Raw genomic sequence first — 26,478 nt, 5'->3', positions numbered from 1 at the left:
GTATGCCTTCATCTCCGAACACATTATCTGTGTCTTACATTTCATAATGAACTCGGATAAACTCAGTGCCGACTCGTTTTCCAGCAGTTCTTCTACATGAACTGGAATGTGTGCAAAGGATTGTGGGAGATTGAAGAACACGAAGGACACACTTGATGCATCCTTCAAAATGATCTGAAATAAAGACACAAAATGAAGTCTGTCTTCAAAAGATCATTCAAACTGAGACGGCCTTCAGAGGCGCTTGATGACGTGGCAGTCGAGATATGCAGCCTTACTAGGACACAGCCACGGTTTGAGAAACACCCGCAAATTATGGACAATATCCCAGAAATCAGTCTGAGCCCGTGATTTAAACACCTCTGATCTCTGAGTTTCTCTTTGTTCATAATGTTTTAGACTGTAATTATTGCACTCAGTGTTACTTACCCATCAATACTGACTCCAATTAAGCTCTTCAGGTCAAACTCCTGCAGTGTCTCCTCTGAGGACAACAACACAAACACTAAAGCTGACCACTGAGACGAGGAGAGTTTCACATCACGTAATCCTCCAGACCAAGTATGAGGTTGAGCTTCGTTGACTAGAGAAAGATCACCCAGTTCATTCAGACAGTGAAACAGATTGATGTATTTCTCTGGAGAGGGATTCTCACTGATCTTCTCTTTAATATAGTCAACTGTTTCCTCATTGTTGTGAGAGCTGTTTGCTGTCTGTGTCTTTAGTTCTTGTAAGAGACTCTGATTAGACTCCACTGACAGACCCAGAAGGAAACGAAGGAAAAGGTCCAGATGCCCATTTCTACTGTGTAAAGCCTCATCCACAGCTCTCTGATGGAGATCAGATAGGGACACTTTGCCTCCATTAGTTGGTTTGGTAATCTGGTCAAACACATTGATGTTGTTGATAAAGGAGAGATGCACATATAGAGCTGCTAGATGTTCCTGAATGCTCAGATGAACAAAGCAGAAGACTTTCCCCAGACACAAGCCCAACTCCTCTCTGAAGATCTGAGTGCACAATCCTGAGTAAACTGATGCTTCTGCCACATCAATGCCACACTCGCTCAGGTCTTCCTCATAGAAGATCAGGTTGCCTTTCACAAGCTGCCGATACGCCAGTTCCCCCAGTTTGACGATCATGTCTTCATCTTTCACTTTCTTCTCATAGTCCTTCTCATGTTTGATGTTGGTCTGAATGAGCAGGAAGTGTGTGTACATTTGAGTGAGAGTCTTGGGAATCTCTTGTCTCTCTGCTTCACTGCACATCTCCTCTAGAACAGTGGCTGAGATCCAGCAGAACACTGGGATGTGGCACATAATAAAGAGGCTCCTTGAGGACTTCAGGTGTGAGATGATCCTGTGGACCAGACTCTGATCACTGATCCTCTTCCTGAAGTATTCCTGCTTCTGTGTGTCACTGAAGCCTCGTACCTCTGTCACTCGATGGACACACTCAGAGGGGACGAGATCCGCTGCTGCTGGTCTGGAGGTGATCCAGATGAGAGACGAGGGAAGCAGATTCCCCACAATGAGGTTCGTCAGCAACTCGTCCACTGAGGCGGATTCAGTCACATCACACAACCTCACATCGCTCTGAAAATCCAGAGACAGACGACACTCATCCAGACCATCAAAGATGAACAGCACTTTATACTCATCACTGGATATGGCCATTTCTCTGCTTTCAGGGAAGAAGCGATGAAGAAGATCTGAAAGACTGAGTGTTTTGTCCTTCATCAAGTTGAGCTCTCTGAAAGCCAGTGGAAATATGAGCTGGACGTCCTGATTCTCTTTCCCTTCAGCCCAGTCCAGGATGAGCTTCTGCACAGAGACTGTTTTTCCAATGCCAGCGACTCCCTTTGTCAGCACAGTTCTGATGGGTTTGTCTTGTCCAGGTAAAGGTCTAAAGATGTCACTGCATTTGATCGGTATGTCCTCTGTTTCTGCTCTCCTGGACTGTGTCTCAATCTGTCTCACCTCATGCTCATTATTGATCTCTCCACTTCCACTCTCTGTGATGTAGAGCTCTGTGTAGATCTCATTCAGGAGTGTTGGCTTTCCCTGCTTTGATATTCCCTCACACACACACTCAAACTTCTGTCTCAGATTTGATCTCAGTGTGTTGAGGACTTCAGCAGCTTTAGAGTCATGGCTGGAAGATTACAATAACACATTATTACACACGTCAGAGAAGTAAATAACCATGAATTAAAAAAATTGATTATCTGTATTATGGGACACATCAATAGGTTTCTGAAATATTTCTATCATTAATCATGTGTTTGAGTGATCGAAATGATATACCTGAGATCAGACTGTGTTTCTCCACTCTTAAACACTTGTGGTTTCTCCATAGACCAGTCACTCTTCACAGACACACAGCTGGACTCTGGGTTTGAGCTCTTCTGCTGGACTGAACTGGGTTCAAAACTAAGTAAAATAAAAAACATACAGACTTATAAATGTTGTGCACTTTTACTGGAATCTTCTGTCTTTAGGAAAAACCAGGGAGTGTTGTAACACTTTTGCTTTAGCGTCTGTAACTCAGTGTGTTTTGCATATAACTTTGATTATAATTATTTTCAGGAATTAAAGGAGCATTTTACCCATTGCAAGATTAATCTTTATTGAAAGTGGATCATATATGTAGTCGAAATGTAAAATAATTTTTTTAATTTGGTGCCCTCTTGGCTGAGAAAAGACAGAAAATAACCAAGGGGCGCCTATATATGAAAAAACTATATGTCCCACAATCCACAGCTCCGCAAGCCACACCCACTAATCCGGAACAGCGCAAATAGAGAATTCACTCTTCCGTCTACAAGGTTAACATTAGCTGTCAGCGGAGTTTGACATTCATTTCACACAAAATGTCTAGTTGGCTGTGGCGAGCAGGACGATCGAGGGCGAGGGATGTAAGAGGACGGCGCTCTGCGCGAGGCCGGTGGCGTGAGTTATAACAGAGACTGATAATGAAAGACACCTGTGAGGGGCACGCCGGTCTCTCACGGAAAAGCGAAAGCATAAAACGGTGAGCGACGACGGCAGATCGAGAGAGAAACAGGCCTGATTTTATGCTGTGTTTTGTTTCTGTTGTGTGTAACGTTACAGCAGTCGTCAATGAGGAACTTTCGTTTTGTATTTGTTCATTTTACTATTAAAATGTTTAAATGTTCGCCGGTTCCTGCCTCCTTCTTCCCACATCAACAAACCCTGTTAACGTTACATTGGCAAACTCATTAGTGAATTACTCCTCGTTTGTATTTATTTCTATATGGTGAATTACTGCATGATATAATGGATGTTTAGTCAGGCGAAACTATCACAACACAAACGTCCGTGTGCTCGTCTGATTCAGAGATTTTCAGAGAATTCAGAGAAATTGCCATCGTTGAAATTCTCTGCAGCAGACGGACTCTGTGTCCGTAGGCCGTAGCACGCAGCGAGAGTACAGGCAACAGCAATCCGCCTCAGCTCGACCCAGTCCGGGCATCTCGACCGACGGGCAGCCGCCTCCTGCTCCTCCATCAGCCTCAGCTGCTCTAAACTATACTGCGACTCGTAAAGATAGCCACGAACATCGGATTCGAGCAGCAGAACTTCAAAATCCTCTTCTTCCATATCATGTTTAGTTTCTTCCGTCATTGTCATACTTACGATCTCTACAGCGCTTGTTAGCTTAGCTTCCAAACAAGATGGCGGATATTGATTTTAGTTTCTGCAAGTGAAGTCCCACCCACTGATCTGTAATAGGCCTGTAGGGTGAGTGGGTGAGTGGGGCCAACACCCTGGAACAATAATGAGCTAATATATGTAGTTCTAAAGATTTTAATGAAATGTGACTTCCTGCTTATCGTGACGCAAAATGAGGATTTCTACGTCATAATAAGCAGGAAGTAAAACACTTAAATCCTTATTTGTCCCATCTCAGGGAAAATAAGGGAATAAACCATGACCCTTCAAAAATATGACTGGGTTTCTAAAGATACAAAGCTTAATGCAAATGGGTGAAGTGACCCTTTAACTAACTATTTTTTAAATGTTAAGCATGATTTAAAAAATGAATCAAAGCAACTGAAAAAATAAATGGTTTTATTAGGCATTAAGAATAAAAAAAACATTGAAAACAACTATAGAATTATAGAATAGATTAAACTCAGGTGAACATCACATGACTCTTGTGAACGGCCCAATGGAGGACGAAGACTCCGCGACTAAAGAGACCAATGTGTTGCTGAGCTTTAAAGCTAAACCAGCTTACCCCCCCCCCCCCCCCACCACCCAACAAAACCATACTTTTTTGAAAGGTCTGGATGTGTAGAATATGAATCTGAATGTTAACATTGAAAATTTTGGGTTGCACTACCTGTTTTAGGCCTGTGAATAGGGAAACCCTAAAAACGTTTTTAAGCGATTTTAGCATTTCGAGATTGGCCTAGTCAATCAGAACAGCTTTTAAGGGACCCAATACACACTCAAACTTAACATATGATTGTCATGGTGCAATATATCACAGGAAGCAGTTGCGAGTGAACAGTGATTTATTATAACTCAGTCCAATGCAGTAAGCTAGAAACACGGTGACGCAGGGACTTCGATGGTCAACCAGATGAAGTGAAGACAGACGGTGAAAGTCCACAGGAAACGAAGAACAAACTCAGAGCACGATCGACACTTCACAGAGGACGAGACGATCAGGAATACAGGAACCAGGAACCAGGACAAGGACACACCAACACCAAACAACGATCTGACAAAGATGAGAGAACAGTGGTGAGTATATATGCAAGGTGGTGATCGACTGCAGCTGGTGATGATTGATGATGAGCAGCTGGAGTGGATCAGGTAATGCCACACAGACACGCCCCTCACACACGTGCATTCATACAACAACATAAACACGAGACTAGAAGGAAACAGAGGAACTGTCCACCGTGACAGTACCCCTCTCCCTAAGAACGCCTCCTGGCGTTCTCAGACTCCCTTACCTGTCGATTGTAATCATCGATAAGAGAGTGATCCAGAATGTCTCTAGCAGGAACCCAACTTCTCTCCTCCGGACCGTAACCTTCCCAGTCCACCAAGTACTGGAATCCGCGTCCCCTCCGTCTAGAATCCAGAATGCGATTGACCGAATAGGATGGTTCCCCATCTACGAGTCGCGGCGGTGGAGGAACCGGGACTGGCGGATTAATGCGAGCATAAAACACGGGCTTGACTTTGGATACATGGAACACGGGATGAATTCTCTTGTACGCAAGAGGAAGTTGAAGGCGGACTGCCACCGGACTAACGATCTTGGTGACAGCAAATGGGCCAATAAATTTGGGAGCAAGTTTATTCGAGACGGATCGGAGAGGAATGTTCTTGGTAGAAAGCCACACTTTGGAACCGACGACGTATATGGGAGGCTTCCGCCGGTGGCGATCGGCTTTGGCCTTGGTGCGCGCTCCCACTTGGAGTAGAGTCTCACGGGCTCTAGTCCAAGTGCGATGACACCTCTGGACGAAGGCGTGGGCGGAGGGGACCGCGACTTCGGATTCCAGACTGGAAAAGATTGGTGGCTGGTAACCTACACTACACTCAAACGGAGATAGGCCCGTAGATGACACTGGTAACGTATTGTGGGCGTACTCCACCATTGACAGTTGCTGACTCCAAGAGGAAGGGTTCTTGGAAACCATGCACCGCAACGTTCTTTCCACATCTTGGTTGGCTCTCTCAGTTTGACCATTGCTCTGGGGGTGAAACCCAGAGGACAGACTAACAGTCGCCCCCAGTAATTTACAAAATTCTCGCCAAAATTTGGACACAAATTGGGGACCCCTGTCGGAAACCACGTCCATCGGGAGGCCATGTAACCGAAAGACGTGATCTACGATCGTAACCGCTGTTTCCTTAGCTGAAGGTAATTTGGGTAAGGGGATGAAATGTGCTGCCTTCGAGAATCGGTCCACCACAGTTAAAATCACTGTGTTACCCTGAGAGGGTGGGAGGGCGGTAATGAAATCTAGAGCGATATGGGACCAGGGTCTCGAAGGCACCGGCAGCGGTTGAAGTAACCCATCTGGAGGTTGATTGGAAGACTTACCAATAGCACAAACTGAACAAGCCAAAACAAAATCGTGAACGTCGCGAGCCATACGTGGCCACCAAAACCGTTGCTTGACTGAAAAACCAGTGCGAGTAACTCCTGGATGACAGGCTACGTTGGAACTGTGACCCCACTGAATAACGTCAGACCGTAATCCCTCCGGCACAAACAGACGATTCGGTGGGCAACCGGGCGGAGGCGTTACCCCTTCTAAGGCTCTCTTGACCTTCGCTTCGATCTCCCATGTGAGTGTTGAAACGAATATGGTTTCGGGTAAAATACACTCGGGAGTAGATGGGCGATCGGAAAAATCAAATATGCGAGATAAAGCGTCCGGTTTGATGTTCTTGGAACCCGGACGGTAGGAGAGAGTGAAATCAAAACGACCGAAAAAAAGTGCCCACCGAGCCTGCCTGGAGTTCAATCTTTTGGCAGTTCTAATGTATTCAAGGTTCTTGTGATCGGTCCAGACGATAAAAGGTACCCCCGACCCTTCTAACCAGTGGCGCCACTCTTCCAACGCCAACTTGACTGCCAACAACTCTCTGTTACCAATGTCATAATTGCGTTCGGCTGGAGATAAACGATGTGAAAAAAACGCGCAAGGATGCATCCTGTCGTCCACAGGTGAACGCTGGGATAACACCGCTCCTACTCCCACCTCTGATGCGTCGACCTCCACCACGAACTGACGTGATGAATCAGGGGTTATTAAGATTGGAGCTGCAACAAAGCGGCTTTTCAGTTTAGCGAACACAGCCTCGGCTGAGTCGGACCACCTGAACGCAGTTCGGGGGGAGGTCAAGGCAGTCAGAGGCGCGACTAGCTGGCTGAAATTGCGAATGAAACGCCGGTAAAAATTGGCGAACCCCAGAAACCTCAACAGGGCCTTGCGTGAATCTGGGCTTGGCCAATCCACCACAGCCTTGATCTTCTCAGGGTCCATCCGCATCCCCTCGGACGACACGATGTATCCTAGAAAGGGAACAGACTGTGCATGAAAATCGCATTTCTCCGCCTTGACAAAAAGCCCATTCTCTAGCAGCCTCTGAAGCACTCGACGGACGTGCTGCACATGTTCCTGGAGAGACGAAGAAAAAATCAATATGTCGTCCAGGTAGACATAAATGAATTGGTCGATCATGTCTCGCAGCACGTCATTGACCAATGCCTGGAAAACTGCTGGGGAGTTGGACAATCCGAACGGCATGACCAAATATTCAAAGTGCCCCCTAGGGGTGTTAAAAGCAGTTTTCCATTCATCACCCTCCCTGATGCGAACCAAATGATATGCATTACGTAAGTCCAATTTCGTGAAAATGGATGCTCCCTGCAACCTCTCGAAGGCTGAAGACATCAACGGCAAAGGATAAGTATTCTTTACCGTGATGTTATTCAACCCTCGGTAATCAATGCAAGGTCGCAGCGATCCATCCTTCTTCCCCACAAAAAAGAACCCCGCCCCCGCTGGAGAAGAGGAAGGGCGAATGAACTTGGCTGCTAGAGAATCAGAAATATATTTCTCCATAGCCTCTCTTTCAGGAATCGAAAGTGAAAATAACTTGCCTTTAGGCGGAGACTTACCTGGCAGTAAATCTATCGCACAGTCATAGGGACGATGCGGAGGGAGAGAAGCAGCACGAGACTTACTGAACACTTCCTTCAGGTCTAGATACTCCGCGGGCACGTTAGACAAATCCCCCGCCTCCTCCTGTAACACAGAAACAGGTACAGACGAACAAGCAGACACAAGACAAGACTTATGACATTCCTTATTCCACTCCAGCACAGCTTTATGAATCCAGTCCACACGGGGGTTGTGTTTGATGAGCCAAGGATGTCCAAGAACAACGGGTGCCAGGGGTGAGTCCAAAATCAGAAAAGAAATAGTCTCGGTGTGGTTGCCAGAGGTGATGAGAGTGATATCTTCGGTTCTGTGTGAGATGGTGGGGAGTTCTTGACCATTTAATGCGTGCACAGAAATCCGGTGATCGAGGGAACGGAGGGGAATTTGAAAAGTGCGTGCAAAATTAAAATCCATAAAATTACCTTCCGCCCCGGAATCCAGTAGTGCAAGACAGTCGTGTTGATTAGTTGACCATCTCAGTCTTACCGAGAGGAGAGTGGAAGTAGATGTTGCTGATGAGGTCTTCCTGGCGGAGATCCCACCCGACAGTAGCCTCACGTTTACTGTCGGGCTTGGCCTTTTACCGGGCAGCTGTAAGCATAATGACCAGTCCCTCCGCAATACAGGCAAAGGCCCTGGGACCTCCGCCTCTCCCTCTCCTCCCGGGAAAGCCGAGCTCGACCCACCTGCATAGGCTCGTGATCGTTGACGGAACTGACCACGTCCCTGCCGCTGGATCGCTGGACGTCCATCTCTCCGAACGTACGGGTGGAAGTTGTTCTGCGCTCGACTCTGGACAGTCGAGCGTCCACCCGTAAGGCGAGGTCAATCAGGCCGTTGAGAGTCGTGGGGAGATCCAGGGCGTAGATCTCCTTCTGGACGTGGTCAGCCAGCCCATGCAGGAACATGTCCCACTGCGCCTCCTCGTTCCAGCCACACTCCGCCGCCAGGGTCCTGAACTCGATTGAGAACTCCGATACTGAACGTCTTCCTTGGCGAAGTTCCGCCAACGTTCTGGCCGCCTCTCTTCCTGATACTGACCTGTCGAACACTTTCTTCATCTCGTTCGACAGGTCCTGGAACGAGGCACAGCATGGGTTCTGGTTCTCCCACACCGCCGTTCCCCAGAGTGCCGCTCTCCCAGTCAATAAAGTCAGTACAAATGCAACCTTGGTCTGTTCGTTGGAAAAAGTGCGTGGCTGCAAGGCAAAATGCATAGAACACCGGTTTAGAAATGCTCTGCAAAATGAGGGCTCACCCGAATATGCTTCTGGTACCGGCAAACGGGGTTCCGACTGGGAGGGGCTTCCCGATGGTGCGAGAGGAACGGCAGGTGTGGGGGGCGCAGCGGGAACACGTAGGCGCTGGATCTGCTGGGTGAGCTCGGACACCTGCGTCACCAAAGCTTGAACTGCGCGACCCGTGTCGCCGATCTCCTTCTCCTGAGAGTTCATTCTCTGAATGCTGTGATGTACGAACTCCTCGATGGATGTGGGTGCCGCACTCGCTGCTCCCATTTGACGGTCAGATCGTTCTGTCATGGTGCAATATATCACAGGAAGCAGTTGCGAGTGAACAGTGATTTATTATAACTCAGTCCAATGCAGTAAGCTAGAAACACGGTGACGCAGGGACTTCGATGGTCAACCAGATGAAGTGAAGACAGACGGTGAAAGTCCACAGGAAACGAAGAACAAACTCAGAGCACGATCGACACTTCACAGAGGACGAGACGATCAGGAATACAGGAACCAGGAACCAGGACAAGGACACACCAACACCAAACAACGATCTGACAAAGATGAGAGAACAGTGGTGAGTATATATGCAAGGTGGTGATCGACTGCAGCTGGTGATGATTGATGATGAGCAGCTGGAGTGGATCAGGTAATGCCACACAGACACGCCCCTCACACACGTGCATTCATACAACAACATAAACACGAGACTAGAAGGAAACAGAGGAACTGTCCACCGTGACAATGATGACTTAGGTCAAATATCTACCATGCTGCTTATTGGTAGGTGTCTAAAATTAACATAGTTAAGGCTTTATGTTGACATAATGAGCCCATTTCATGCATAGGCCACGACCATTCGCCTATCATACACCCCAACCCCCTCCCCTGACAAAATCATGCTTTTCTGAAAGGTCTGCATGTGTAGAATATTAATATGAATGTTAACATTGACATTTTTGGGATACACTACCTGTTTTAGCCCTGAATAGGGAAACTCTAAAAAACGATTTTAAGCTATTTTAACATGTCGAGATTGGCCTAGTCAATCAGAACAGCTTTTAGGTTACTCAATACTCTTACTATACTACATTGATAGTTACTTTAAATAGTTGTTTTTAATTATTTTTTATTTAATATAGTTAAGGCCTTGTATGGATATAATCGATCAAGGTCCATTTCCATAGTATCACTTAACATGCTAACATTCCAACCCTCATTACCCTTTCCATCAAAGGGGTGTGGCTCACAAATCATTTCATTGACAAATCAGAAACCTGTCTGGGTTGTTCATCCAATGACAAAATAAGATATTTGTTGAATTTTCATTAATAGTTTCCTCTGTGTCAGACAGGTTTATAAAGATTGTCCTGAAAGACTGTTCTTACTCACACAGACAGATCCTCCAAGTCTGCATCCTCTGCCTATACAGCTAGAAATTTGTTTCACTGAATTGCTCGATGTTTGATATTTTAGTTTACAATTTAATATAATTGACCCGTCTTACTACACTACATTGATGCTTACTTTTACTTTTAGCATCAACTACATTGATGCTTACGTTTTTAATTATTTTAAATGACATTTGATAGATTAATAGATATATAGCCTACTTTATTCATACCAAAGGGAAATTTTAGACGTCCAGTAGCTTATTCACACACACACACACACACACACACACACCCACACACACATATCTCATAAACATAGATAATCTAGTCGGTTATGTAGTTGGTTTCTTCAACATACACTCTAAAAAAATGGTGCTAAATAGCACTAAAAGTGGTTCATTGGCTTGTAATCATAGGGGAACCACTTTAAGTGCCATATAGCACTTTTCTTTGTCATATGGTGCTATGTAGATCCATAAGAGGTGCCATAGAGCATGTTAACCAACCCAGAGAACCACTGAAGAACCGCTGAAGAACCAAACTGGGCTTAGTGGTGCTATATAGCAGCATGACCACTGCAAAGAACCCCTGAAGAACCTTTTTTTTAGCTGAACTGCTCAGTTATGTCTGAGTCAAGACATGAGTCAGTGGGCCAGGACTGCAGGTCCTTCAAGGCATAGGGGATGTCATGGGACAAAACCAAAGTCCAGATGCATTGTGCATGTCCCTGGTCTTGTATATGGACCACTCATGCAATTATGGGCAAAAGCAGATTCTGATGCAAGATTAGCCAGAATGAAAGAAATAAGAGACGTGAGATTATCTGAACCACTGGAATCTGCTCACAGAATGACTGTAACCTGTGAACTTATACCAGACACCATTACAGAAGGTGATGGATATCACAGAGAATGCTAACAAAGATTCACCATGAATCTCAAAAGACTTGACCAGAAGCCTGAACTATTAGCAGCAAGTTCAAGGCAAAGTCAGAGGGCCTCAACTGGTCAAGTCAAGTCAAGTCACATTTATTTATATAGCGCTTTTCACAATATAGATTGCATCAAAGCAGCTTCACAGTGATAACATAAAAGTAGTACAACAAAGATAAAATATATTGTTGAATATTAAATATCCCCAACTAAGCAAGCCAAAAGTAAGGCGACAGTAGCAAGGAACCAAAACTCCATCAGATTGGATGGAGAAAAAAACCTTGGGAGAACCCAGGATCAAAACCCAGGTTCAGAACAAAACTTTGATGAAAATTTGTTTTGCAGAATTAGAGGAAAGGATCTATTTGCTACAGAAGCTAAATACCACAAATTCTGTAGAGTCCAATATACACAAAATTTAGAAAAATGGAGAAGTGCAAACACAGAAAACAAGGCCAAACAAATCCAACTAGTAGAAGCTCACAGTGAGGCATTTGGTGCTGTATCCAAATTAGATGGAATTACAATGTTCATGTGATTGGGATTTTGGGATTAGGGAAGTTTGTGCATTGCAGATGAGCTATGTAGATTTTGGTCATATCAGTCAATTTCATCATTTTGTTGCTGCCGATGATTTCCTTGTCAATTACTCGAGATACAGCACCAAATGCCTCACCGTGAGCTTCTACTAGTTGGATTTGTTTGGCCTTGTTTTCTGTGCTTGCACTTTTTTTTTTTGCTTGCACTCCATTTTTCTAAATTTTGTGTATATTATACATAGGGTGACCATATTTTGATTACCAAAAACCAGGACACTCGGCCCGGCAAACAGCTGGGCCTACTCAAATGATACTCAAAGTTTACTCAAAGATACCTTATTAATTTCAATAGATTTAAAGTAGGTTATGCCTCCTCTGTATTAGAAAATTGTTATATTGTTATAAGAAAACAGGACATGTCCTGGGAAAACAGGACAGTTGGTCACCCTAGTGTATATTGGACTCGTGGTATTTACCTTCTGTAATGGTGTCTGGTATAAGTTCACAGGTTACAGTCATTCTGTGAGCAGATTCCAGTGGTTCAGCTAATCTCACGTCTCTTATTTCTTTGATTCTGGCTAATCTTGCATCAGAATCTGCTTTTGCCCATAATTGCACGAGTGGTCCATATACAAGACCAGGGACATGCACAATGCATCTGGACTTTGGTTTTGTCCCATGACATCCCCTATGCCTTAAAGGACCTGCAGTCCTGGCCCACTGACTCATGTCTTGACTCAGACATAACTGAGCAGTTCAGCTAAAAAAAAGGTTCTTCAGGGGTTCTTTGCAGTGGTCATGCTGCTATATAGCACCACTAAGCCCAGTTTGGTTCTTCAGCGGTTCTTCAGTGGTTCTCTGGGTTGGTTAACATGCTCTATGGCACCTCTTATGGTTCTACATAGCACCATATGACATGGCACTTAAAGATGAACTGAACTGAAAAATATCGACGTTGAAAACGTGTTGTTTATGACAATTAAAAGTAAATTACACTAAACATTTTTTTAAAATATATATTAATATAGCTTTTTTAAGCAACGCAAAATTGCCCTTGTTAGCGCTGGCAGTTCCGATGACGTCACTGGCATGGTAGGACCCGCGGAGCGCCATAGACAACAGCTATAGGTCCTGTATACACAGACGAAAATGAGCACTTTTAACGGCATGGATTACGCATTTGAGCCCGTGAGGGACGGGCCGGTAGTGTCTAACTACCACCACATGGAGGACGATCAGTTTCAGGCTTCACTTGCAGTACAGGATCGTTTGGGGGAAAGTGATTGTGGGCGCGAGCGCTGTGGAGTATGCATACTGCACAGGAGTCGATCTTTTGCAGAGAGGTCAACATGGACATTTATTGATCGGCGAAAAATGCATCACCATGCACCGTTCATTTCGGATGCTGTTCGGTGAGAGAAACGTGTTGAAGGAGGCTATGCTGTCTCTAATGGATGTCCGAGCTGAGACGCTGGACCGCCCCATAAGTAGCAGGGTATTTTACGAATAGGTGACGGCTGGGCTAACTTGTTACACTTTTCTCAGATTGTTTAGATTAACAGCGTACTGGCAGTTCACTCTATGGGCGAGGGTGCATTTAGGAAGGAGAAAATCCCATCCTTTACAGTGAACTATACATCAGGGATCTTTTCCCCCTCACCCGAATATCAAGGATTCGAGTAACGTTAACGTGATGCATTGAACTTGTAACTTGTGTAAATAAAACATTTCATGCATTGTCAGACGTTTCATGTACTCATTGACGAAAGTACACATCTCTAAATAGTGTGTCGCTAAAAAATCTGTTTCCTCAGCCATGTCAGCTAGCCTCAGACTGTTTACAAGCTACGGCTGTTCTGCTGGTGCGGGTAGGCAACGGAGTGGCTTACCATGCCAGTGACGTAGTCGAACGTTGAAATCCAACATGGCGGCGCCCGTGTAACAAAAACAACACTTTCAATGTACCATTTTATCCCTTTTAACAAATTCTGCCATTTTAAAAATTGTACCAATGAGAATAAATAAAATACATCTGTTATATCACCTTTTCTCAAATTTCAGTTCAGTTTATCTTTAAAGTGGTTCCCCTATGATTACAAGCCAATGAACCACTTTTAGTGCTATTTAGCACCATTTTTTGCCAAAGAGTGTATGTTGAAGAAACCAACTACATAACCGACTAGATTATCTATGTTTATGAGATATGTGTGTGTGGGTGTGTGTGTGTGTGTGTGTGTGTGTGTGTGTGTGTGTGTGTGTGTGTGTGTGTGTGTGTGTGTGTGTGTGTGTGTGTGAATAAGCTACTGGACGTCTAAAATTTCCCTTTGGTATGAATAAAGTAGGCTATATATCTATTAATCTATCAAATGTCATTTAAAATAATTAAAAACGTAAGCATCAATGTAGTTGATGCTAAAAGTAAAAGTAAGCATCAATGTAGTGTAGTAAGACGGGTCAATTATATTAAATTGTAAACTAAAATATCAAACATCGAGCAATTCAGTGAAACAAATTTCTAGCTGTATAGGCAGAGGATGCAGACTTGGAGGATCTGTCTGTGTGAGTAAGAACAGTCTTTCAGGACAATCTTTATAAACCTGTCTGACACAGAGGAAACTATTAATGAAAATTCAACAAATATCTTATTTTGTCATTGGATGAACAACCCAGACAGGTTTCTGATTTGTCAATGAAATGATTTGTGAGCCACACCCCTTTGATGGAAAGGGTAATGAGGGTTGGAATGTTAGCATGTTAAGTGATACTATGGAAATGGACCTTGATCGATTATATCCATACAAGGCCTTAACTATATTAAATAAAAAATAATTAAAAACAACTATTTAAAGTAACTATCAATGTAGTATAGTAAGAGTATTGAGTAACCTAAAAGCTGTTCTGATTGACTAGGCCAATCTCGACATGTTAAAATAGCTTAAAATCTTTTTCTTAGAGTTTCCCTATTCAGGGCTAAAACAGGTAGTGTATCCCAAAAATGTCAATGTTAACATTCATAATAATATTCTACACATGCAGACCTTTCAGAAAAGCATGATTTTGTCAGGGGAGGGGATTGGGGTGTATGATAGGCGAATGGTTGTGGCCTATGCATGAAATGGGCTCATTATGTCAACATAAAGCCTTAACTATGTTAATTTTAGACACCTACCAATAAGCAGCATGGTAGATATTTGACCTAAGTCATCATATGTTAAGTTTGAGTGTGTATTGGGTCCCTTAACTCTTTCCCCGCCAAACACGGAATTTTCCGTGTTTAATGAAAAAACGCATCTGCGCCAAACACGGAATTTTCCGGGTATCCGTGTTTTAGGTGGTATACGGTACGGAAGACCCGCGCGCATGTCCTGAATGAGTGCGCAACTCTTTGTTTAGAGAAACAGATTGCAATCGTCTCAAACAGTGGAGTAGTGAGAATGTATCAGACAGACAATGCAGAGGTATATGGCTGAAGTACTGGAGGTTAATGGACTCGGAGTCCGATCACTCTTTATTTGATAATTCTGAATCTGATCGGGACGAAGTAGTCAGTGAGAGAGATGCACATGTTCATGCTAGCCATGGACGTGCCGCAGATAGATCGTATAATATTATGACACTATAATATGTATGTGTGTGTGCAGGCATTTATGTGTGGCTGTCTAAATATGAAGGTGTAATTGTCAAATTATTTCTCTCTTTGTGCACATTTACCACATTGTAATATGTATTTGTGTGTGTGTGTGTGTGTGTGTGTGTGTGTGTGTGTGTGTCTAGGCCTGTTTATTGTAATTCCAATTATTCATTATTCACAGGTAGAACACAGAGAGGCAGAGGCAGAAGTTTTATTGCAAAAGTTACATTTCCCTTACATCCTGGGAAATTTGATATATTTTACATTTTTTTATGTTTTTAATTTATTTTGGAAAGTTTTATATATGAAGGAAACAACATCTGAATGTATTCTACTTTTAAATGCACTTGTTTGATAAAAATACCTTTTTCTCAGTTTTTTGTCCAAAATGTTGTGTTTTTGACAAAACCTACCTCTGTTCAAGAGGCAATAAAAAAAGAACAGATGAAGATAAAATAAAAACGTTTTTTTTGCCTAAAAGCAGAGGCTCAGATCTTTATTTTTATATATATCATCTTCATATATTCATGGAAGAAAATATTCAGCGGGGGCATTCAAATTTAGCGAAAATCGTCAAAAACCCTGGCGGTGGCTGGCAACTTTTTTTTAAAACGCTGGCGGGGAAAGAGTTAAAAGCTGTTCTGATTGACTAGGCCAATCTCGAAATGCTAAAATCGCTTAAAAACGTTTTTAGGGTTTCCCTATTCACAGGCCTAAAACAGGTAGTGCAACCCAAAATGTTCAATGTTAACATTCAGATTCATATTCTACACATCCAGACCTTTCAAAAAAGTATGGTTTTGTTGGGAGGTGGGGGGGGGGGGTGGGGGGGGAGGGGGGGCGGTGCACGGTAGGCCTATGTAGCTCGCCGCCTATACTCTAGTAACGGTATCTTGCTGTGAAACATCACTGTTCTGACCAGACACTGTGAAGCTCTCAACAAATCTGAACCAGCGCTTACTAACATCTGCTCAATTTTACACCGACTCCATTATATAAAAGTAATAATAATAATAATCCATTACATTTATATAGCACTTTTCTCTGCCCTCAAAGCGCTTCACAGAGAGAGGGGGAATCTCCTCAACCACCACCAGTGTGCAGCTCCACCTGGATGATGCGACGGCAGCCATATTGCGCCAGAACGCTCACCACACACCAGCTTACTGGTGGAGAGGAGACAGTGATGAAGCCAATTGGTATATATGGGGATGATTAGGAGGCCATGATGGACAGAGGCCACTGGGCAAATTTGGCCAGGATGCCGGGGTTACACCCCTACTCTTTATCAAAGGACATCCTGGGATTTTTAATGACCACAGAGAGTTAGGACCTCGGTTTAACGTCTCATCCGAAGCACGGTTTTCGCCGAACAGAGACGCCGTCCCGAAAACCTCAGCTTACATTTACTTGATATCATTGCTAGTGTTAGACTGACTGAGATAAATGGGAAATGGCACTTTCACAGACCCAATGGCCACCAAAGCGCTTTACATTTTTGCCTCACATTCACCCATTCATACACTCATTTATACACTCATTCATACACTCATTCACACACTCATTCAAACACTCATTCACACACTCATTCACACACTCATTCACACTCATTCACACACTCATTCACACACTCATTCACACACTCATTCAAACACTCATTCACACACTCATTCACACTCATTCACACACTCATTCACACACTCATTCACACACTCATTCAAACACTCATTCACACACTCATTCACACACTCATTCACACACTCATTCACACACTCATTCAAACACTCATTCACACACTCATTCACACAATCATTCATACACTCATTCACACACTCATTCACACACACACACACACACGCACACAGCTTGAGTTAGGTGGCTTGCTCACGGACACCTTGACACTTGGTCAGGTGGAACCGGGGATTGAGCCACCAACCTTCCAGTTTGTAGTTTACCTACATGTCCCGTAATATAAGATAATGAGTCTAATTCAAAGATCAATTATGAGTCTAATTCAGAAGTGTCACTATTGCACATCTTTTATATAAATGATATACCTGAGATTAGGCCGTGTGTCTCCACTCTTAAACTTTATTGGCTTATCCATAGACCAGTCACTCTTCACAGACACACAGCTGGACTCTGGGTTTGAGCTCTTCTGCTGGACTGAACTGGAACAGAGAACAGATTCAGTTTAATCCTCTACATTACTGTGTTCATTCGTTATGAGATTAACCATATGTGATGCCATCTGGGAAAACCCACCACATGGTGAAATTTGACATATTACAGGATTTGAGACCCTATTAAGACCCTATTATTTTATTTATTTTATTGTTTTTCTGTAACAGACGTTGTGGTTATCTGAAGTCGGCTGATCGCTGTGATTTTCAGAAACGGAATTGAGAAAAAACGGTTTAATTTACTGTCAAGTCCTACTAGTGAGACGACTGGTGCTCTTTATTTATTGCCTTTTTTTCATATCACATATTTTAGTTATCATCATAGATTAGGTATCATTCGAAAGCTTATGAACTCAAAATTCATCCAGTGAAACCCGTTTTGAAATTGAATGATTGAGAGGCGAGCAAGATCTTTTAAACGAGCAGCTTCAAACTCTGTTCTCTTGTGCTCCACATCACGCCACACGATAACGCTGGATAAAAATAAATAAAACTTGCGTGCAGCCGTTGTAGTTCACCCAGGACTGGACTTTATTCTGTGGTGTGGTTTATTTTTATAGGTGAACTGTCTTTGGAGTGTTAAGAGAAGGAGAGCTCAACGGGAGATATTGTTTTTTGCCGTGCGTGTTCTTAAAGAGAAACACAGTCTTGTCAGCTGGCCAGTATAAATCGCTATTTTTCTGCACTAATAGTGAATTTTCCAAAGATATATTCAGAGATGATAAACAAGATGTTGTAGAATAATCATTTAATAAAAACCCAATTTTGACAAAAAAAAAAAAAAAACTGACATTCAATCTATATTTAGACCTTACTAAAAAAACGTACGGGTTTTCCGACGGGTTTTCCCAGACCGCAAAACATATTAATATAAACACATTCATCTTTCATCTTAAAGCACTTTGAAGAAACTTTATGATCGTTTTATTTAATAATTCATGTTAGTTTCAAAACAAAAACACAAGAAAAATTAGGCACAAAACAAAACTGATATTTTTCTGAGATGTGACACAATATTTAACAGTGTTAGTTGAAAGTACCTGTGTCCTGGAGAGAAATCTCCATCTCTGGATGCTTGTGAATCAGCCATGATGAAGATCAGGAGAATCTGTTGAGTTTGATCTCCTCCACTGACTCTGATGAAGAAACATTCACACACAATATTAAATGATTAAATTAAACGACCTTCATAATTTATCTGGACATATCTGGAGTGTGTGAGAAAAGGGATCGTGTAATAACTTCGTTAACTCACGCCCATTTGGGCCTTACACACACGCGCGCGCGCACACACACACACACACACACACACAAGTCGGCCGTTTGATTTCATGGAAATAACGGACACCGGAAACGCTGAACATGTTCGGGTGAAAGAAAACAAACCCCGACCCGCATCGACAGACTCTCATGTTTAAAAAGCGTGTGTCTGTGAGCTGTGATTTGGCCTATGAATGTTTACACATATAAACTTCTGAAGAATCACAAACAATACGAAACACAAAAGAAACCTTGGAGTGAAAGAAAACCTTTAAAGATTTTATATCAAACAAACAATCACGAACACTCACCTTGATCAAACTTTTACAAGATACAGGATCTCAAATCCTCCAGCTTTAACATCATAAAACTACAAGTAAATTAATTCTTAAGCGTTGATAAACACTTGATGCGAAAACTAACTTTCACTTTCTGTTTGTGACGAGAGAGAGACGCGCGTTCACGAGAGCACCACGCGGCGCATGCGTGAGAGCAGATGAACGCGCGTTGGAGACAGGTTGGAGATTAATATTTTATAAATAAAGTGGTACAGTTTTGCGCAAAGCATTCACGTCTTTTACAGATTGTTTTTTTATGTGTTACTTTTTTATCCTATTTCGTTTTTCTCTCTCTTCTCTTTACTTAATTTATTATTACTGTTCATCCTTTTTTCTTCATTATTTCTGTTTTGTTTATTCTTTTGGTTTTCTTTTTTATTTGTTCATCCTTGCCTTCATTTGTTCAGTTTTGTCTTTCATTTTTTCTTTCTGCAAACTCACAGTTCCTGATAATAAATCATAAAGAGGACTTTGTTAGATCACATCTGTATGATATGAAATAAGTTTGTCATCATCCAATCATGTTAATAATTACATTTAGTCATTTAGCAGATGATTTTATATTAACCTTTAAGACAATCTACAAATGTGGAACAATGCAATGTGACATAAACCTGAAAGAATCAGATCAATCATAACCATACTGTAAAAATACTGTATTGTAAACTTTATAACAGTTTAATGGTTGGTTTAATTCGTTGTTCCTGATAACTTTACTTCACTTTGGACTACTTTTAATTTAATAAGTGAAATGGCCAAAAGTCATTAAGAGGAAAGGACAGAAGTGATTGGGAAATATGAATGAATAAATGGTGATGTTGTAAAGTGATCTCTTCTGTCGGCTCTCGATACGGTTCACTCGTACTGCGTCACTAGAAGCAAAACTCCTGTTTCCTCTGATCACTGAAGCCTTATAGAGTCACACAGAGAGAAACATGTTCCTTTACACAATAGTCAGTCCAGTCTCCTTCACTTATACAGCGCTTTAACAATATAGAGCCGCTTTACAGTGACAATAGGAAATTACAGTAGCAGATTGTGTTGGTTTTACAGCAGCTCTAGAATAAAGTTATAGCTAAAGTTAGTTTTGATTGATTCACTTCCGTTGCAGAGATCATTAGTTATGAGTTGAGAGGGCAAGATGGCGGATCGGGTGCATTGCATGGTTTGAGCTCTCTAGGCCTGTCCCAGATTTCGCTATCCAAATTGCCATATTGTGCTCCTTTTGAATCTACAAATAAAACGGAACCTCCGGAAAAGTTTGTACACCATGACATCGAAGAAAAAGAATCTGGCTTTATCACGCAGCAACGAGACACCTGTCGACCACGAGTATGCTGGAAGGATGGAGGTGGATTCACCGAGAAACCTAAAAGAAAAGACCCGTTCTCACCACTAAAGATCACATCACACCAGCTGCGGAAAAGCAGGATACTGGGACAGAAGGGAATGAAGCTATGAATACGGTCCTGGAAGCCATAAAGCAGCTAACTGATAAGGTGGATACACTAGACACCAGCTGCAACATAACTCCATCATGTTGACCAGCATACTGCGGTCAAGTGGGCCGCGCTTGGAAAATACACGGTCAAGCCAGCCGCACATTTTTTTTTATTATGCGCGTCAAATCCTGCACTTACGGTATGGGTGCTGAAAGACGCCCAAATTGATTTTAAGACTCCTTTTCCTGCTATTTTCCATCGTATTAGGACACAAATAATACAATTTCATGATTTTTTCCTAAAACATGACTTTTAATATTGTTTGTTTGTTGTTATTTGTAATGTTTCTAGGCTTAAATATTAATTATACCTATTATAATGTATTTAATTTCATATTATTAAAAATGTATCATACATTTTTATTGTTAATATTTACGTTTTTAGACACTATTTCTGCTATTCTCCATCTTATTATGAGACAAATAATAAAGTTTTTTTTTTAAAAACATGACTTTTTCGTTTTTTTATTATTTTTTTATGTTTGTAGGCCTATATATGATTTACATTAATTTCAATTTTATTTTTTAAAGATTTAATTTATTCATGCTCGTGTTAATTATCATACATCATTACTTTTTTTACATTTAATTGTTAATTTGAATGTTTATATATTTATATATATGTTTATATATGTTTATATATATATATATATATAATTTGATTTTTTTATTATACATTATTATTGCCTACTTTATTAATGTGAATGAAATTGAATATTAATGTTAATTATCAATACATTCATTTAACATTTTTTGTTGTTTTTAAATGTTTGTATTATGTATACACTCGTTATTATTATATGTAATGATGATTATTTATTTATTTACTTATTTAACTTTTTATGTCAATGTAAATGACAAATATGATACAATCGGATTTTAGTGGTTTTTAATCTTTCACTTATCATTGAATTTCTCATATATATATATATATATATATATATATATATATATATATATATATATGCGCTCCCATGTTCAAACTATTTACACGTCCCATGTTCAAACACTCATAAAAAATGTTCCTTCATAGGTTTGCTCATTCTCTCAATTGATTGATTCCTGTTCAGAGGGACCCTGGCTATTACTGTATGTATTATCAAGTCATTTTACTGTATAGTTTTGGAGAAAAGTACAGGCAAATTCAGCACCATCATCAAAGTGTGTTCTACCACTTGAACCACATCCCATTTTCAAACACTCATTAAAAGTGTTCCTTCATAGGTTTGCTCATTTTCTCAACTGATTCCTGTTCAGAGGGACCCTGGCTATTACTGTATGTATTATCAAGTCATTTTACTGTATACATTTCGAGAAAAGTACAGACAAATTCACCCCAATCATCAAAGTGCGTTCTACCACTTGAACCACATCCCATTTTCAAACACTCATTACAAGTGTTCCTTCATAGGTTTGCTCATTTTCTCAACTGATTCCTGTTCCGATGGACCCTGGCTATTACTGTATGTATTATCAAGTCATTTTACTGTATAGTTTTGGAGAAAAGTACAGGCAAACTTACCCCAATCATCAAAGTGCGTTCTACCACTTGAACCACATCCCATTTTCAAACACTCATTAAAAGTGTTCCTTCATAGGTTTGCTCATTTTCTCAACTGATTCCTGTTCAGAAGGACCCTGGCTATTACTGTATGTATTATCAAGTCATTTTACTGTATAAATTTCGAGAAAAGTACAGACAAACTCACCCCAATCATCAACGTGCGTTCTACCACTTGAACCACATCCCATTTTCAAACACTCATTAAAAGTGTTCCTTCATAGGTTTGCTCATTTTCTCAACTGATTCCTGTTCCGATGGAACCTGGCTATTACTGTATGTATTATCAAGTCATTTTACTGTATAGTTTTGGAGAAAAGTACAGACAAACTCACCCCAATCATCAAAGTGCGTTCTACCACTTGAACCACATCCCATTTTTAAACTCTCATTAAAAGTGTTCCTTCATAGGTTTGCTCATTTTCTCAACTGATTCCTGTTCAGAGGGACCCTGGCTATTACTGTATGTATTATCAAGTCATTTTACTGTTTAGTTTTGGAGAAAAGTACATGCAAACTCACCCAATCATCAAAGTGCGTTCTAACACTTAAACCACATCCCATTTTCAAACTCTCATTAAAAGTGTTCCTTCATAGGTTTGCTCATTTTCTCAACTGATTCCTGTTCAGAGGGACCCTGGCTATTACTGTATGTATTATCAAGTCATTTTACTGTTTAGTTTTGGAGAAAAGTACATGCAAACTCACCCAATCATCAAAGTGCGTTCTAACACTTAAACCACATCCCATTTTCAAACACTCATTAAAAGTGTTCCTTCATAGGTTTGCTCATTTTCTCAACTGATTCCTGTTCAGATGGACCCTGGCTATTACTGTATGTATTATCAAGTCATTTTACTGTATAGTTTTGGAGAAAAGTACAGGCAAACTTACCCCAATCATCAAAGTGCGTTCTACCACTTGAACCACATCCCATTTTCAAACACTCATTTAAAGTGTTCCTTCATAGGTTTGCTCATTTTCTCAACTGATTCCTGTTCAGAGGGACCCTGGCTATTACTGCATGTATTATCAAGTCATTTTACTGTATAGTTTTGGAGAAAAGTACAGGCAAATTCAGCACCATCATCAAAGTGGGTTCTACCACTTGAACCACATCCCATTTTCAAACACTCATTAAAAGTGTTCCTTCATAGGTTTGCTCATTTTCTCAACTGATTCCTGTTCAGAGGGACCCTGGCTATTACTTTATGTATTATCAAGTCATTTTACTGTATAAATTTCGAGAAAAGTACAGGCAAACTTACCCCAATCATCAAAGTGCGTTCTACCACTTGAACCACATCCCATTTTCAAACACTCATTACAAGTGTTCCTACATAGGTTTGCTAATTTTCTCAACTGATTCCTGTTCCGATGGACCCTGGCTATTACTGTATGTATTATCAAGTCATTTTACTGTATAGTTTTGGAGAAAAGTACAGGCAAACTTACCCCAATCATCAAAGTGCGTTCTACCACTTGAACCACATCCCATTTTCAAACACTCATTAAAAGTGTTCCTTCATAGGTTTGCTCATTTTCTCAACTGATTCCTGTTCAGAGGGACCCTGGCTATTACTGTATGTATTATCAAGTCATTTTACTGTATACATTTCGAGAAAAGTACAGACAAACTCACCCCAATCATCAAAGTGCGTTCTACCACTTGAACCACATCCCATTTTTAAACTCTCATTAAAAGTGTTCCTTCATAGTTTTGCTCATTTTCTCAACTGATTCCTGTTCATAGGGACCCTGGCTATTACTGTATGTATTATCAAGTCATTTTACTGTATAGTTTTGGAGAAAAGTACAGGCAAATTCAGCACCATCATCAAAGTGTGTTCTACCACTTGAACCACATCCCATTTTCAAACACTCATTAAAAGTGTTCCTTCATAGGTTTGCTCATTTTCTCAACTGATTCCTGTTCAGAGGGACCCTGGCTATTACTGTATGTATTATCAAGTCATTTTACTGTATAGTTTTGGACAAAAGTACATGTAAACTCACCCAATCATCAAAGTGTGTTCTACCACTTAAACCACATCCTATTTTCAAACACTCATTAAAAGTGTTCCTTCATAGGTTGGCTCATTTTCTCAACTGATTCCTGTTCAGAGGGACCCTGGCTATTACTATATGTATTATCAAGTCATTTTACTGTATACATTTCGAGAAAAGTACAGACAAACTCACCCCAATCATCAAAGTGCGTTCTACCACTTAAACCACATCCCATTTTCAAACACTCATTAAAAGTGTTCCTTCATAGGTTTGCTCATTTTCTCAACTGATTACTGTTCAGAGGGACCATGGCCATTACTGTATTGATTGTCAAGTCATTTTACTGTATTGTAGGCAAAAAATAAAAAATAAAGGCAAAATCACCCCATTGACTGTATTCTTAAAGCAAATTTATTAATGAAATAAAACAATAATTTGCCTAATTAGGTTTATACAGTAATGTTTTATACAATAAAATCTTTATTTCCTTTTTTAAGAACATAAATAAATGAGTATCTGGATTTCACTCCTTTGCTTGTATTTAGAAAATAAATATATATATATATATATATATATATATATAAATAAATATATTTACATCTATGAAAAAAATCTAATCCACGGTTAAATATACCAGTGACATGTTTAAATTGAAATTGAAACTTTAAATGACAAAAAAGTAATGAAATGAATAAAATAACAAAGCTTTTTTCTACTCCACTCTTTTGGTGTTCCAAAAATTCCACTCTTTTGGTGTTTTGGTGTTTTTTTAAATTTGTTTTAATGCTTCCTCATGTAGAGTCCACTACATCAGTTGCATTTTAAACATTGCCAGACCTGATCATTTCCAATTACCGTTCTGGGTATGTCTACACATGTAGGATGATACCACTCTTGGCATTTGGAGCACTGGACCATGAGCTCATTGTAATGAGCGGTTCTGCAAAGACAATACACTGGTATTGCAGTTTTGGTCACGTTTGCCTCTGCTTTGCTCTCGAGTCTTTATGCCAAATGTGATGCTGTTTTTTGTTAATGAAGCATACAATTGGGCCCTCAGCCTGCCTTCATTAAATATACATATCTCTGGTGGATGACCCTTGCACAGAGCATATGCAAATGCTATTGAAAATACGTCACAATTGCTCAGATTTGATTGCTGCTGCACAGCTGGTTGCAGAACATCAAAATGGTCTGACTTTGGCCTTACCAGCCAAGACAGTGTCTGTAGGGTTCTCAAGTCCAGAGGGGCACTTTTACTGTCATACACAGAGAGCTGATTTTCACCACAAAATAAATTGCTTACTGTGATCCAGTGGTTTTGCCGAATGTTCAATATCTGCACAAACTTTTCTTGTGGAGTTCCGACAATTCCTCCACGTGCAATAGCACTAAAGGGCAATACTGACTGAAACCCATCAATGTCCATATTGTCCTTTGCCATGAGGTAGCTGGCCAGGTCGATTGCATCACAAGTCAACCAGTAATCCTGGTGAAGGATTTGTTGCAGATTATTTATTTTGGGTGGCCTGGATAGTCTTCTAGGTTCAGTTGTTTCCAATGGACATGACTCGTTCCATATTGGCCCCTCGATTTTAGATTGTCTTCTCCTGATATTCTTCACAAGAGCTTTCTGTAAGTACAGAAGATACAAATTATTACTTTGTGAATCACTTAAAATTGAAATGTGATAGTATTTAACACTAAAAGTTACTGTTTAATGTTTTGTGTGATCTTGATCTATAAAGTGTCTTTTTAACAGGGGACAGTACTTTCAATGTTAAGTTTGGATCTGGACCTTTTAGAGCAGTGTTTTTTTATGTTTATTATTTTGATCCCCATTAGCTGCTACATTAAGCTGCTACAATACACGTATTCTTTGTCTCCCTAATCAAACACACCTGATTCAACTCATCAGCTCATTAACCAATCTGATTATGAGCTGATGAGTTGAATCTGGTGTGTTTGATAAGGGAGACAAAGAATACGCGCAGTGTTGGTGTGCCGCCAGGAACAGGGTTGGGAAACACTGTTTTAGAGAACCACAAGTTGTCACAGTGTCTGGTTGTGTTTCCCTTGTTTGTCACTAGAGGTCCTCGTTATCACGGTGTCCTTCACTATTAACTTCATTTCCCAGCATTCTGTCTGTCACTGTCATTCATTAGTTC

The 26,478-nt window shown here is 41.0% G+C and overlaps 1 protein-coding gene across 8 annotated transcripts in view; it reads right to left on the bottom strand.

The window, feature by feature from the left end:
* Window positions 1-19,343, bottom strand: part of LOC120469783 (protein NLRC3-like) — a 63,330-nt gene extending 43,987 nt beyond the window's left edge. For 7 of the 8 annotated variants that reach the window (XR_016146068.1, XM_089118853.1, XM_089118860.1 and 4 more), the window contains exons 1-5: window positions 19,212-19,343; window positions 18,681-18,776; window positions 17,515-17,628; window positions 2,307-2,432; window positions 430-2,154 (exon numbers count right to left, since the gene is read on the bottom strand). Coding sequence is in view for 7 of the 8 variants with exons in the window: in XM_089118853.1 (XP_088974979.1) it covers window positions 430-2,154; window positions 2,307-2,432; window positions 17,515-17,628; window positions 18,681-18,730 (2,015 nt within the window). In the remaining variant the exon portion in view is untranslated. The remainder of the gene's footprint in view (window positions 1-429; window positions 2,155-2,306; window positions 2,433-17,514; window positions 17,629-18,680; window positions 18,777-19,211) is intronic. The other variant, XM_089118859.1, reaches the window with a different exon arrangement.
* Window positions 19,344-26,478: the final 7,135 nt, after the last annotated feature.

The sequence above is a fragment of the Pimephales promelas genome, chromosome 2 (assembly GCF_988280905.1).
Source record: "Pimephales promelas chromosome 2, fPimPro1.hap1.1, whole genome shotgun sequence".
Classification (NCBI taxonomy): domain Eukaryota; kingdom Metazoa; phylum Chordata; class Actinopteri; order Cypriniformes; family Leuciscidae; genus Pimephales; species Pimephales promelas.
The sequence above is the reverse complement of the archived record's forward strand: the minus strand, read 5'-3'. Positions and strand labels throughout refer to the sequence as shown.